The 15,330-nt window shown below is 45.6% G+C and overlaps 1 protein-coding gene across 1 annotated transcript in view; it reads right to left on the bottom strand.

Annotated features, from left to right (window-relative positions):
- LOC311141233 (sialate:O-sulfotransferase 2-like) overlaps window positions 1-14,442 on the bottom strand; it is a gene marked incomplete at both ends in the record, with an annotated part of 48,544 nt that extends 34,102 nt beyond the window's left edge. Inside the window, 2 exons of the mRNA XM_084176494.1 lie at window positions 9,472-9,586; window positions 14,046-14,442. Coding sequence (XP_084032620.1) covers window positions 9,472-9,586; window positions 14,046-14,442 — 512 coding nt within the window. The remainder of the gene's footprint in view (window positions 1-9,471; window positions 9,587-14,045) is intronic.
- Between the last annotated feature and the right edge of the window lie 888 nt (window positions 14,443-15,330).

The raw sequence follows: 15,330 nt of genomic DNA, 5'->3' as shown, positions 1-15,330 counted from the left end.
AGGCTCTTCGGGACCAGCCAGGTCCAAGCACCAGCGCCCCCAACCGTCTGTTTGTTCCAGCAAATCTCAGGTCACCTGTGATTCAGTGGGGGCACGAATCCCGTCTGGCCTGTCATCCCGGCATCACTCGCACCCTTCATCTGGTCCGCCAGCGGTTCTGGTGGCGGCGGATGAGACGGGATGTCCGAGAATTCATCCGAGCTTGTCCCACTTGTAACCGAAACAAGACCCCCAACCAGCCTCCTGCTGGGTTGCTGCAACCCCTACTCATACCCAAGAGGCCCTGGTCCCACGTTTCACTGGACTTTGTTACGGGCCTTCCGCCCTCTGACGGACACACAGTCATCCTTACCATTGTTGACCGCTTTAGTAAGATGACCCACTTCGTGCCCCTTCCCAAACTACCCTCTGCTAAAGAGACCTCCCAGGTGGTCCTGGAACATGTGTTTCGTATCCATGGCCTACCCCAGGATATAGTGTCAGACCGGGGCCCGCAATTCTCAGCAACCTTTTGGAAGGAGTTCTGTCATCTCCTTGGGGCCACCGCCAGCCTATCGTCTGGATTCCACCCGCAGTCAAACGGCCAGACTGAACGCATGAACCAGGAGCTGGAGAAGGCACTGAGGTGTGTGGCTTCCCAAAATCCCCGGGCCTGGGCTCAACACCTGCTCTGGGTGGAATATGCCCATAATTCACTCACCAGTTCCTCCACCGGGCTCTCCCCCTTTCAGTGTGTCTACGGGTATCAACCTCCACTGTTTGCCAGCCAGGAGGCGGATGCCACCTGTCCGTCTGCTCTTGCGTATGCCCGCCGCTGCCGCCGCACTTGGGCCCAGGCTCGCACTGTGCTCCTGAAGTCTGGAACCAGCTACGCCGTCGGGGCCAACCGACGGAGGACCCCAGCACCTACTTACCGGGTTGGTCAGAAGGTCTGGCTGTCTGCCCGGGATCTGCCGCTGCGGGTTGAATCACGAAAGCTGGCCCCTCGCTTCATTGGTCCTTTTCCTGTGCAGAAAGTCATCAGTCCAACGGCGGTCCGACTTCAGTTGCCCGCTTCCATGCGGGTCCACCCCACCTTCCACGTCTCCAAGGTCAAGCCGGTCCATGAAAGTCCCCTGGTCCCTGCAGCTCCGGCGCCACCTCCTCCGCGCCTCGTAGATGGCGGTCCTGTCTTCACCGTCCGGCGGCTGCTCCGCTCTAGGCGAAGGGGTAGGGGTCTCCAGTACCTCGTTGACTGGGAGGGATATGGTCCAGAGGAGAGGACCTGGATCCCGGCCAGGAGGATAGTGGACCGGACCCTTATCACTGACTTCCACCGACTACATCCTGATCAGCCTGCAATCCGTAGGGGCCGTCCAAGAGGGGTTCCTAGCCGTCCTGCCCGCCCTGCTTCCTGTCCTGTGCCTGACCCTGCTCCTGTCTCAGTGCCTGTCCTGTCTCCCGACCGTGACCCTCCAGCTCCTTCTGAGGATGAGGAGATTCACTCGGACCGCTCGGAGGAGTTCTGACCCGCCGCCTACTCCCCTCCACCCTCCCGGCATGATGTTGTTCTTGGGACTTCTGGGGCCGTCCCTTGGAGGGGGGGTCCTGTCATGAGCACTCTCTCTCCCTGGTAGCAACATTAATTGCATTCAATTCTCTGCCACTCTGCTCACTCTCTCCCTACTCTGCCTAACGAGCTCCACCTGGCTCCGCCCTGCTCTGCTCTTGTTACCTGGCCAGCTGCACTGCATTTCCCACTCACCATCCTCACCTTGCCTCACTCTGTTCTAATTACTCTGCCAGCTGAACTGCATTTCCCCACTAACCTCTCCCAGTATATCAAGCCCTGTTTTTCAGCCAAGCCCTGTCAGATCGTCTTCAAACCCGGACCAGTAACCTGCCTGTCTGCGCTCTGACTCCTGTTTGTGATACCGATCCTTTCTTGACTGCCTCCTTGTTCTACTGCCCCGTCTATCCCGACCTGCCTTCTGGACCTCGACTACTCTCCGATCTTCAGCCCCTCCGGTCTCCGACCACCAGATGAGCGTGCCCAGACGCTTCACCACCCTCAGCCCGATACGCCGCTCCATCACTGGGGAACACACACACTAAGCACTTGGACTGGACACCCCCGGACATTTGGTGACCCCCGGAGCACAGGTACCCACAGGACCCTGAAAAACCCCAGAGCCCCAAGCACCCCTGGAACCCCTGACACCCCTGGCACTCCTCTTCCCGCCTGAAACCTTCAATAAAGAACTCTGAATTTGAACTTGCGCTCTTGGGTCCTCTTCTGTCCGTGACACGTTGACTAGTACCTTAAATCTACATGGAACTGCCATGGGCTAGGTCATGCAATAAAACTGAAAAAGATACTATGTGCTCTCAAAAAGGAAAAAGCAGACATTGCACTATTACAAGAGACACACCTCTGTGATGTTGAACATGCTAAACTCCGCAGAGCTTGTGTGGGACAGGTGTATTTCTTATCTTTCAAATCTAACAGTAGAGGCACAGCCATACTTATCCATAAGCATGTTCCATTCATAATTAACAAAAACATGACTGATCGAGAGGGGAGATTTATTCTGATAACTGGGTCACTGTTTGGGCAACCAATTACTATCTTAAATGTATATGCCCCTAACACAGATACAGTGGCTTGCGAAAGTATTCAACACCCTTGGCATTTTTCCTATTTTGTTGCATTACAACCTGGAATTTAAATAGATTTTTTGGGGGTTTGTATCATTTGATTTACACAACATGCCTACCACTTTGAAGATGCAAAATAAAAAATTTTGTGAAACAAACAAGAAATAAGACAAAAAAACAGAAAACTTGAGCGTGCATAACTATTCACCCCCCCCCCCCCCCCAAAGTCAATACTTTGTAGAGCCACCTTTTGCAGCAATTACAGCTGCAAGTCTCTTGGGGTATGTCTCTATAAGCTTGGCACATCTAGCCACTGGGATTTCTTCCCATTCTTCAAGGCAAAACTGTTCCAGCTCCTCCACAGATCTCAATTGGATTGAGGTCTGGGCGTTGACTAGGCCATTCCAAGACATTTAAATGTTTCCCCTTAAACCACTCAAGTGTTGCTTTCGCAGTATGCTTAGGGTCATTGTCCTGCTGGAAGGTGAACCTCTGTCCCAGTCTCAAATCTCTGGAAGACTGAAACAGGTTTCCCTCAAGAATTTCCCTGTATTTAGCGTCATCCATCATTCCTTCAATTCTGACCAGTTTCCCAGTCCCTGCCGATGAAAAAACATCTCCACAGCATGATGCTGCCACCACCATGCTTCACTGATGTTCAAAGTTTCGGATATTGATTTATAACCCAACCCTGATCTGTACTTCTACACAACTTTGTCCCTGACCTGTTTGGAGAGCTCCTTGGTCTTCATGGTGCCGCTTGTTTGGTGGTGCCCCTTGCTTAGTGGTGTTGCAGACTCTGGGGCCTTTCATAACAGGTGTATATATACTGAGATCATGTGACAGATCATGTGACACTTAGATTGCACAGAGGTGGACTTTATTTAACTAATTATGTGACTTATGAAGGTAATTGGTTGCACCAGATCTTATTTAGGAGATTCATAGCAAAGGGGGTGAATACATATGCATGCACCACTTTTCCGTTATTTATTTTTTAGAATGCTTTGAAACAAGTTATTTTTTTCATTTCACTTCACCAATTTGGACTATTTTGTGTATGTCCATTACATTAAATCCAAATAAAAATCAATTTAAATGAAAGGTTGTAATGCAACAAAATTGGAAAAAAAACGCCAAGGGGGATGAATACTTTTGCAAGGCACTGTACTCTTGCTTTCATGTCGAAAATGATAACCCTGTTCAATGAGAATTGTGTTTCATTTAGAGTGCTGGCTGGAGATTTTAATTGTACCCTCAACTCAACTCTGGACAAATCATCTCAGGTCCCCACCACAAACCCTAGATTGGTAAAGATGTTGAACTTTCTTACTAGAGAGATAGGACTGATAGATATCTGGAGAGAGACTAATGGCTTATCTATGGACTATACATATTACCCCAATGTCCATAACACCTACTCTCGTATAGATTACATTTGTATCCCAAAGATTTTCATAAATTCTGCCACTTGTAAAATCGGACTCATAGCACTTTCAGATTACGCCTTTGTCCGCCTCCGCTTTGACCGCTGTAAAAACATCCCGAGGTCAAAGACCTGGAAATTCAACACCTCCATGTTATCAAACGAAGCATTCCATACATTGGTCTCTACATGGATAGACAACTACACACAAGACAACAAAGACTCCTGTTTCTCCGGCCACAATGTGGGACGCTGCAAAAGCCACACAAAGAGGTCATCTAATTGCATATGCTTCCTCTTAGAAAAAAGCAATGTAAGCACACAGGTTAGATCTTGAGAGGGAAGTGGAACGCTGCAAAAAAAAGAGCAGATTGCTTGAATACCAATTTTAAAAAGAGCAGTCAGAGCAATCATGGCCATCCCAACAGCAGATGACGAGGTCACATATGATCCAAATAAGATAAATGTAACTTTTCATGAATTTTACTGCAAATTATATACTTCTGAGAGAAAACATACAGATGCAGAACTCTGTTCCTTCCTAGAGGGAATCTCGCTACCAAAGCTATCAGAGACCGACCAAGAAGGTCTCAACTCCCCCTTCACTCCAGAGGAGTCCCCAGGCCCAAATGGATTCCACAGAGAGTTCTGCAAAGCTTTTTGGCCCCAGCTTAGCCCTATTTTCATGCCAATGCTGGATGATTTTTGCGAAAACAGAGCTCTCCCAGACTCTATGTACACAGCCCGCATTACAGTGTTGCTCAAAAAAGACAAGGACCCTCTATCCTGCTCGTCCTTCCGATTTCGACTACAAAATAATTACCAAATTGTTCGCCAAAAGACTTAACACTCTTCTTCCCAAAATAATAAAAGCGGACCAAACTGGATTTATTAGAGACAGGTACTCTTCTGAAAACATTTGCCGTCTTTTTGACATTATAGATCAAGTAAATGCACAGAAGACCCCTGTCCTGCTGGCTTCACTGGATGCTGAGAAAGCGTTCGACCGGATGGAGTGGAGCATTCTGTTCTCAGTCTTAGAAAAGTTAAATATGGGCCCAAACTTTATTAAATGGATTAAGTTTCTATATTTTCATCCAAATGCCATGGTGTCTACTAATGGTCTGAACTCTGACAGATTCTCTTTGGGACGTGACACAAGACAAGGATGCTCGCTGTCCCCTCTGCTCTGCTTGTTGGGGGCGGAGCCTTTCTGCAGGCGGCCTTCAGCACAAGATTTTGCTCTATGCGGAGGATGTCTTGCTCTACATATCCAACCCTGAGAAATCCCTCCCTCCCATTTTAGACACAATTGCTCAGTATGGCAAGTTTTCAGGATATAAGATACATTTTAACAAATCCTTTGTTTGCCTTCTCAATCGTACACTCATCAGGTCTATGAAGACACTCTGCCCGTTCCAATGGAAGACACAGGGGTTTCAATACTTTGAAATTTTTGTCAGGTCTTACCAGCGTGTTTCTCCTGTTCTCAAGTTTTGTTTTCTAGTCTTCCCAGTTTTGACCTTTCTGCCTGTCCTGACCCTGAGCCCTCCTGCCGTTCTGTCCCTGATTGACTCTGCCTTGTATTAGGAACCTGTGCCTGCCCTCGACCTGCCCTTTGCCTGCCCCTTTGTTGTAATAAATATTCTGAGAATCAAACTATCCGCCTCCAGTGTCTGCATCTGGGTCATATCCTGAGTCGTGATAAATATAAAAATGAAAGAATCTAATTACACATTTTTGTACAAATTGTATTATACCCTAGTGAGACTCCATATAATGAATACAGACATTTCTCCTGATTGTAAAATATCTACCTCTGAAAGTGGAACCTATATGCATGTATTTTGGAGTTGTAGAGAGATTACCAGATTTAGGCAATCTATACATACTGCTGCACACAAAATATTAGATGTACAGTTTGATATGACCCTGTGTCTCTATCTTCTTAATGCTCAGCAGGACATTGTTCTTGATCCAGACAGAGAAAAGGTGTTTATGACGACCACATACTTTGCTAAAAAATGTATTATCCTACTGTGGCCTTCTAATTCCTCTCCTACATTTAAAATGTGGATTGACCAGATTGTTGATTTCTTCCTCTTTAAAAGCTCACTTATGACCTCTGCAAGAGACAGCCCAGGTCTGATAGACTCTGGTCTCCACTACTCAACTATATTTCAAACTGGACAGAATTAATGGGGTTATTAAGGAAATGTGTATATCTACAGTACATGTTGTGTAAGGTGCTGTAAAACTAATTATTTGCACGTTGTCTCAGCTAAAGCTGGAAATAGCTAACATGAGCACAGATAGTGTTGCTGCAAATTTGTTGTTTGTTTTTAATTTAATTTAATAATATTATTATTTATATCTGCCACATCTGTGAATGTTGAATGTGTTTTGTTTGTTGATTGAAAAACAAGAAAACTTAATAAAACTATATCATCAATAATAACAGAGAGGATCTGGCTCACACAAGAATATTCAACATTGGTTGCAACATGATGAGAAATAACAATGTCCCTACAGCAGAAAGACTCTCAGGGCTTCTAGTGGGGATCTGTCAACATCCTGTCTCACCAACTGCAGTCTGCAATGTCTGACCAGAGGGAAGTGGTCTTGTATTTCAGGATTCGATTATGCATGCAGCAGCAAGACACACGTCACCCTCTCTCACAGCAGTTCTCGCTGCAGTCAGTCCACTAATAGGGTGAATGACTCATAGACAGTCAGTTGGGTAACCAGCAGTAACCTCACTCGCCCTCTCCAAGATGAAGAGAGCCCTCTGGGTGGACAAGGGTGGGATCAGAGAGAGAGTGCATGCATTAATACTGCACCAAGACACCAGAGCTTTTTTAAAGAAATACATTTTCTAGGGTGACGCTGATTAGGAAGTCCATGCAGAGTACAGTATTCTGGAAGGCTCTATCCATCAAACACACATGGCCTGTACACTCCTTGGGGTACAGTAACCTGGAAGTGGCACATGAGGGATGCATATTTGATTCTTCAGAGGCCTTTAGAATACCAATAGATGGCGAACACAACACAGCCTTTACACAAAACAGCTGGGTTGCAGGCATTTGGTTACTTAATTTGGTTGTTTTCTTTTAAATCAGCACGGTTGGGTTGTTGATGCTGGAGTATTGATACTGGGTTATTGAGATATTACCCAGCAGGTCAGATCAGAAGAATGGAGGCGTGGCTTAGTAGGAACGTGGCTTTCAGATAGTTATTTTTGGCCACCTGTGAGAGTAAATGTAATTCCGGTTCATCTGTTCTGTTGTATTGTTATCACATGTTAAGGCTGAATACTGACACTTTTGTAGCTTTAATGAGGCTTACACACGTGTATGAGTTCCTCAAGAGCCTATGCATTTCCCAATGTTGGGATAGTTACCACTTTGTTACAATATGTCAAAAATAATGTTATTAAGTTTATATTAGAATATGTAATGTGCAAAAATATTAAAGGAAAACTAGAATTTGTAGTGTACTAACTTAACATGATGACGTTTAGTCTCACGGGTGGCCAAAAATAACTATCTAAAAGCCACGCCCCTGATATTGCACGACTCCTGAAAATCACCTATGGATTATATTAAAAAATACCCAGCTGCTGGGTCAACCCAGGATGAAAATGAATAAAAACCCAATTTATGGTTAAATTAACCCAAGTTTTGAGGGAGTTTGCAATTGGCATGCTGACTGCAGGAATGTCCTCCAGAGCTGTTGCCAGAGAATTGAATGTTAATTTCTCTACCATAACCCGCCTCCAACGTCGTTTTAGAGAATTTGGCAGTATGTCCAACCGGCCTCCCAACCGCAGACCACGTGTAACCACGCCAGCCCAGGACCTTCACATCTGGCTTTGTCACCTGCGGGATCGTCTGAGACGAGCCACCCGGACAGCTGATGAAACTGTGGGTTTGCGTAACCGAATAATTTCTGCACAAACTGTCAGAATCCATCTCAGGGAAGCTCACCTGCATGCTCGTCGTCCTCACCAGGGTCTTGCCATTACTGCAGTTCGGCATCGTAACCGACATCACTGGGCAAATGCTCACCTTCGATGGCCACTGGCACGCTGGAGAAGTGTGGTCTTCACGGATTAATCCTGGTTTCAACTGTACCGGGCAGATCGCAGTCAGCGTGTATGGTGTCGTGTGGGCGAGCGGTTTGCTGATTTCAACATTGTGAACAGATGTGGGGTTATGGTATGGGCAGGCATAAGCTACGGACAATGAACACAATTGCATTTCATCGATGGCAATCTGAATGCACAGAGATACCATGACGAGATCCTGAGGCCCATTGTTGTGCCATTCATTCACCGCCATCACCTCATGTTTCAGCATGATAATGCACGGCCCCATGTCGCAAGGATCTGTACACAATTCCGTGAAGCTGAAAATGTCCCAGTTCTTCCATGGCCTGCATACTCACCAGACATGTCACCCATTGAGCATGTTTGGGATGCTCTGGATTTACATGTGCAACAGCGTGTTCCTGTTCCCACCAATATCCAGCAACTTCGCACAACAATAATATATTTTTTTATTCTGATTTTTCAGGGAGTGCTGCAGCACCCTTAGCACCCCTACTTTCCACAGCTATGGATTTGTCTGCATATGAGCAGCCTGCTCTGGGAGGGGTTGGAGGAGAGAGAGAGAGAGAGGAGCAGAAGAGGAAGATGAAAACATGCTCTCTACTTCTCCCCTCTCTCTCTCTCTCTTCTCTTGTTTTCCTCCTCTCTTTCTCTAGTAATGGAATGCATTGGGCTGAGCCATTGGGAGAGAGAGAGGGACAGTAGGAGGCAAGGTGGACCGGGAGAAAGAGATTATTTGAAGAAAATATGATAGGAGGAGGACAGAGGCAGGCTAAGAGAGAGAGAAATAGAGAAAGAGAGAGAGAAAGAGAAAGAGAGAAAGAGAGCGAGAAGGAGAGAAAAACAGAGAGAGACAGAGATAAATAATGTGAAAAAAGTATGGAGACTACAGTTATAGAGAGCTAATGTGAAGGAAAGGAAGAGAGAGATGGTAGAGGCTGAGTGTATGATAGCTGGGCCAAGGCCCTATATCCATTAGACAGGACTCATTTCATTCTGCCAGACATGTTAATCTACTACACACTGATCAGGTACACAACCTTTACTCCTCACTCCCACCCTGTGACTGTGTGTGTGTGTGTGTTTGTATATGTTTATATGCGTGCATGAGTGCGTGTGTGTGTTTGTAACATAAGCATTTTATATCCTGTCATTCCTCAGCCAAACACTTACAGTAGCAACCACCAATTAATTAAGAAGTAACAAGGACAGTAAGCACACCAGAGGACATTTGATTGCTTGTTATGTCTTTGTACTGAATCGTCGTGTTTGTGAGTTTTTATATTCCCAGGCCTACCTTTCAGCACAGTTGTCCTGGCAACGGAAGACCGTCATTTTCTTGTAGTCAAAAAAGGACACTCCCCTAAGTGCTCTTTTCGCTGTGTCATCAATATAGCAGCCGATGTACTTTGCTGTAAGAGAGAAGAACATAACATTTCTGATAATAAATCAAATATACACAATTCAAGCAGACCAATTAATATTATAGGAGACAAGGGAGATAGGCAATAATGTAGTTTTGGACAGCACATGACGAAAACATTTTTGTTTTTTTGTTTTGTTTAAAATGTAATTCCATAGCTTATGTGAGAAAAAAATTAACATTTTAGAACATTTCCAATGGTATTTGCTTATTAATACAGCCATGGTAACTTCTGTAGAGACAATCTGTAAATCAGTAAAAAAACTCATCAATCTGCTCCATACAGTGCAGACACACTGCAGGGCAATACTGCTGCTCAAGGAATCAATACCAGACTAGCATGTTTATTTATAAAGACACACAACCCCTTCTAGTGGCCTGCTACTGCAATGGCACTCAGTCCACTTCCTCTCTGACTTATTCAAAGTGAGTAAGGAGGGAGGGAGGGCTGATCATGTCCTTCAGCAATAGGACTGGTTGATCCTTCCAAACCTCCTTCCTGCTCTGTCTGTGAGGTAGCATGCTGGATAGACCAATCCAAAACCCACACCATCTGTCCCCTGCAATCTCCAAATGGGGGGGGGGGGGGTTGAACAATGCACATCCTAACCCACCACATTACTGTAATTGTAATGGTCTAAAAGGCAGTTGAGCGGCAGTCTGCGGTGCTCTGTAGGACCTTGCAGTAATCTTCCTCCCAGACATAGCAGCACAGCAGACTGAGCATGATCACTAATCTGCTTTATGACAAAGGGAAGCAGTGATTTAGCTCTACTGAACTGCACTTCAATGGGGCTGACCTTCCACCTTCCGTTTTTGTGCTGAGTTTATTAAATTAAATAATCAGATCAGCAGCCATACAGGGAAGCAGAGATACTGTATATATCTGCAGGTTGTGACGTAAGCACAGTCATGTGGCAATAAGATTAACAACAGACACATAATATAAATGCTCTACTGTACGAACAAATACTTTGTGTACACAGATGAATGGCAGGAGTGCAGGGCAACCACTCAGCCACCTGTATAGAGTTGTATTCAGGGCTGTGATGATAGGTAGGCATCTCTCTCATTCAGAAGATCTGGTGCTGACAGGTGATGGATAATGGTTCCATTTCAAACAGCTGTGTTTTTCCTCTCGATTTCCCAAACAAATAACAGACGTCAGAAACAATCTGCCTCTCTGAGTTTGACGCCACAGTATGAGCTTACTGTCTCCCCTCTCGAATAATGTTATTATCTTATTATATAATCTTATTATATACTATACAGTAATGTTCTGGCCTCATGAGGGATGTCAACAGATACAATTACTCTGTACTGGATAACAACAATACCCTTGCTGGATTATTCCTTAAAACAGGGTAGATGAGGTGGTTGAATACAGGGAAGACAGTATTTGGTTAATGTTTCTTTCAGACAGTGTGTGTGTGTGCGTGTGCATACGTGTGCGTACCCATGTGTGTATGGTGGGGAGCGGGTTGGGTGTGGCTGCTCTTGACGAGAACATGACAGGGGCCTGGAGTGTGATGAGGGGGCGGTGGGGATGGTGGAGCACTGTGGCACATAGGAGTCGTGGATGAAGGGGAGCTGCGCTGCTTTGAAAGCACTAATTACTCTTTCAGCTAGCGCTCTGCTGTGGTCGTGTGGGGGTTACCACTTCACAGAGAAAGAACAGAGGGAGGAAGAGAGAGAGAGAGAGAGAGAGAGAGAGAGAGAGCAAGGACCTAGACAGAGAGGACATACTACATGGAGACAAACTGAGGGCCTCTCATATGATCTGATAATCCGTAGCAATAATACATGTACTATATAAATCACGTTTTGTGTTTCTCTCAATCAGAAAGATGGAAAACAATCATATACCATATGAATACCATATGAATGCAACAAAAACAATCCCTGTGCAAATCAATTCCACTCAGGAACTGCTTGTGCTTGTAATACCTATTTCTCTAATGCATAGGCTTACTATATGTAGGTATCCTTGCACTATGAAGGTAATACTCATAGAAATAGATTATATCTCTATGGTTATACTACTGTCATCTGGTACAAATCCTACTATATACTTTAAAGTCCAGTATGGGGAATGTAAAGATCAATGAGGAGGATAACATGATTAGATGTGAGGGAATCAGGGCGGTGCGCTGTGCTGTGCTGTGCTCTTCTGGCACTCCCAGTCTGCTACCAGCTGCTCACAGAAGCCAGCCATGTGGAGTCCCATGCTAAATGAATCTACATCACTTCACAGGAGCTCAAGCCAGCTCTTTTTGGGAAAGGTTAATTGCCATGGACATGCTACATATGGCCCATGAAAATGAGCAGTGCAGGATTTTACCCAAGATTGGAGATCTATGCTTAGAAACCATCTGTTAGGAGTGTGAGCCCTTCAAACATCAGTCCGGATTAGCCTAATGGGCAGAGATTGAGCCAATACTTAAATTAGCTTAGTTTTTGAATTATATTTTGTGGTTTGGTTCCAAGTCACTTGTCTGTGGCATCTTGGTATCTAGGTAATACTTACAATGTTACACCAGATGTTGCGAAGGATAGCTCCATTATATGGGTAAACATACATAATAAAATATAGGGAAAACCTGCTATCACTGTAAAGCAAATCAGTACGTTCTGAATATCCCCCTGACAAAACCATGCTCAGTGGCCTGCTGGTGGGTGTTGACTGACTGTGGGCAAGGAGGACCAGGGTGGGTGGCACCACTGAGCTAACTGAGCCCCTGGTTCTAGATCTCCCTGGGAGAGAGTTCTTCATCTCCCTGGAGCTACAAGCTCTCACAGTCTCACGTCAGAATTAGACGTTCATCCATGTTTCTCAATCGTCACATTTTTAAGTTGTTCCAAACATCAAAATTCGAAGTGTTTAAGGTTAAGTTTAGGCATTAACTCCAAATGGTTAAGGTAAGGGTTAAGGTTTGGGATAGGCTTAAAATAAAAATATCAAAAACAACTTTCTATCGCTGGATTCAAACATGCAACCTTTGGAATCAGAGGTGGAAGCTTAAGCCCATCCGCCATCCCCGTCCATAATGTCCTAGCAACACCGAAATCTACTTGAAGGTAACAGTGCTCACTGTTGCCCATAATGGCCAGTTTCCAAATCCCAATGTCCTCAGACATGGATGAAAGTCAAATACTGACTTGTATTACGGGTGACCTGCCTGCCCTGGAGAAGCATCACCTGAAGGGCCAATTACAGTTGAAGTCGGAAGTTTACATACAACTTAGCCAAATACATTTAAACTCAGTTTTTCACAATTCCTGACATTTAATCCTAGTAAAAAATCCCTGTTTTAGGTCAGTTAAGATCACCACTTTATTTTAAGAATGTGAAATGTCAGAATAATAGTAAAGAGAATGATTTATTTCAGCTTTTATTTCTTTCATCGCATTCTCAGTGGGTCAGAAGTTTACATAAACTCAATTAGTATTTGGTAGCATTGCCTTTAAATTGTTTAACTTGGGTCAAACATTTTGGCTAGCCTTCCACAAGCTTCCCACAATAAACATGTTCCACCTAGCCTGACGAGGGTTCAATCTCCTAGCTGCCCGGATGTACTCCAGGTTACGATGGTCAGTCAGAATGAGAAAAGGGTGTTGAGCCCCCTCAAGCCAATGCCTCCACACCTTTAGGGCTTGAACCACAGCTAACAGCTCCCTGTCCCCTACGTCATAATTACGCTCCGCCGGACTGAGCTTCTTAGAATAAAAAACGCAGGGACGGAGCTTAGGAGCGTGCTAAGCGGGGTCCGGGTGCGCCAGCACCGGAGACGAAGTGAACAGGTCCTTCAGTTTACAAAACGCCCTGTCCGCTTCAGCAGACCACTGCAAACGCACCGGGCCCCCCTTCAGCAGGGAAGTAATGGGAGCTGCTACCTGTCCAAAACCCCGGATAAACCTCCGGTAGTAATTGGCAAAACCCAAAAACTGCTGCACCTCTTTAACAGTGGTTGGGGTTTGCCAGTTACGCACGGCTGACACACGGTCAATCTCCATCTTCACCCCTGCCGCTGACAACCGATGACCCAAGAAGGAGATGGACGCCTAAACTGCAATATTCTTTTGTGGCCTTTCTCTTGCATTTCAATGATGGAACCAAAAAATAAATAGAAAACGCATGTTTTTTTGTTTGTATTATCTTTTACCAGATCTAATGTGTTATATTCTCCTACAGTAATTTCACATTTCCACAAACTTCTAAGTGTTTCCTTTCAAATGGTATCAAGAATATGCATATCCTTGCTTCAGGTCCTGAGCTACAGGCAATTGGATTTGGGTATGTCATTTTGGGCGAAAATTTTAAAAAAAAAGGGTCAGATCCTTAAGAGGTTAAAGGGGTGTCCACATGCTTTTGTATATATAGTGTATACCAACCATGTACTGTAGGTACTGTACAACTATCAGTGTCTCGACATAAACTTTTGACTCACCCCGTCCATCGTCCAAATCTTTGGCGTTGCGTCCCTTGAGGGCGCGGTTCCAGGTGCTGGTGTAGTCTATTCCTCGGCCCTCCCTGTCATGACTGTCCTTCCCAGCAGCCCCTTTCGTCCAGGGAGGGCCGTACCTCCGCGGGGTGGGTCTGCGCGTCTCTTTGAACACCCTCCCTTTCATTCCTACCCCCCGGCCGTCTGAGGAGGCCGCCCTGTTCCCTATCCCAGATGCCACCAGGGGGTCCCGGCCCCCATTTGCCCCCGTGGAGCTGTCCCCTACGAAGCCAGAGTGCAGGAATACCAGGCTCCCAGCTGCCAGGTAGAGGAGGATGAAGGAGAAGAAGCGCACAGGTTTCCTGCGGAAGTAGCGTTGGATTTTCAGCAGAGGCCTGGCCATGCTGGCTCCCCCTGCTCAGTCACAACGTCCCAGGGACACCCAACCATAAAGCAGCAGAGCAAGACAGCACTCCCCTTAAGCTACTGAGAGGTCCAATCACACAGGACAGAGAGTCACAAAAATTCTAATTCTGGTTGGGGAAAAATAATTGCCTACAAGGTAAAAAAACACACACAACAAAGGTCTCTTGTGCTCCGGAGTGTGTGTGTATGGTATCTCTGCATGAGGTCTGTCCCCATGAAGGGGTGTGTGTGTGTGTGGTGCTGGAGAGTGTGTCTCTAGTGTGTATCTCTCTACGTTCCCTCTGAGAGAGCATCAGGAGGACAGAGAGCTGACGGTAGGGCCATGGCAGGAAAGGTGAGTGGCTGAGACTGAAAGACGATCACTGCAGCAGTACTGCTTTCTTTCCTGTTATCGACCTCCGGCTGACGCCTCCGCGGCTCCACAGAGGCCCTTTCCCCCGCCGCACAGATGGAAGAAGCTTTTATTCACTCTCCGAGTTGAGACTCTTGTGCCTTTGTGTGGCCAGCCATTTACCGTGACGGTCTGTGAAGGAGGTTGTGGCTCGCCATCTGAAAGTAAAATAAGCCGCATTAAATAAAATCAAAGTCAAATTGTATTTGTCAGATGCTTCGTAAACAACAAGTGTAGTCTAACAGTGAAATGCTTACTTACGGGCCCTTCCCAACAATGCAGAGAGAAAAATAGAACAAATTATATCACACGATAACTTGGCTATATACACGGGGTATCAGTACCGAGTCGAGGGGTACAAGGTAGTTGAGGTAGATACTGTATTCATCCCCCTTGGCGTATTTCCTATTTTGTTGCATTACAACCTGTAATTTAAATTGATTTTTATTTGGATTTCATGTAATGGACATACAC

This window comes from Coregonus lavaretus (genome assembly GCF_964263955.1).
Source record: "Coregonus lavaretus genome assembly, chromosome: 14".
Taxonomy (NCBI): domain Eukaryota; kingdom Metazoa; phylum Chordata; class Actinopteri; order Salmoniformes; family Salmonidae; genus Coregonus; species Coregonus lavaretus.
Note: the sequence above shows the minus strand (reverse complement) of the source record. Positions and strands in the feature narration are given on the sequence as shown.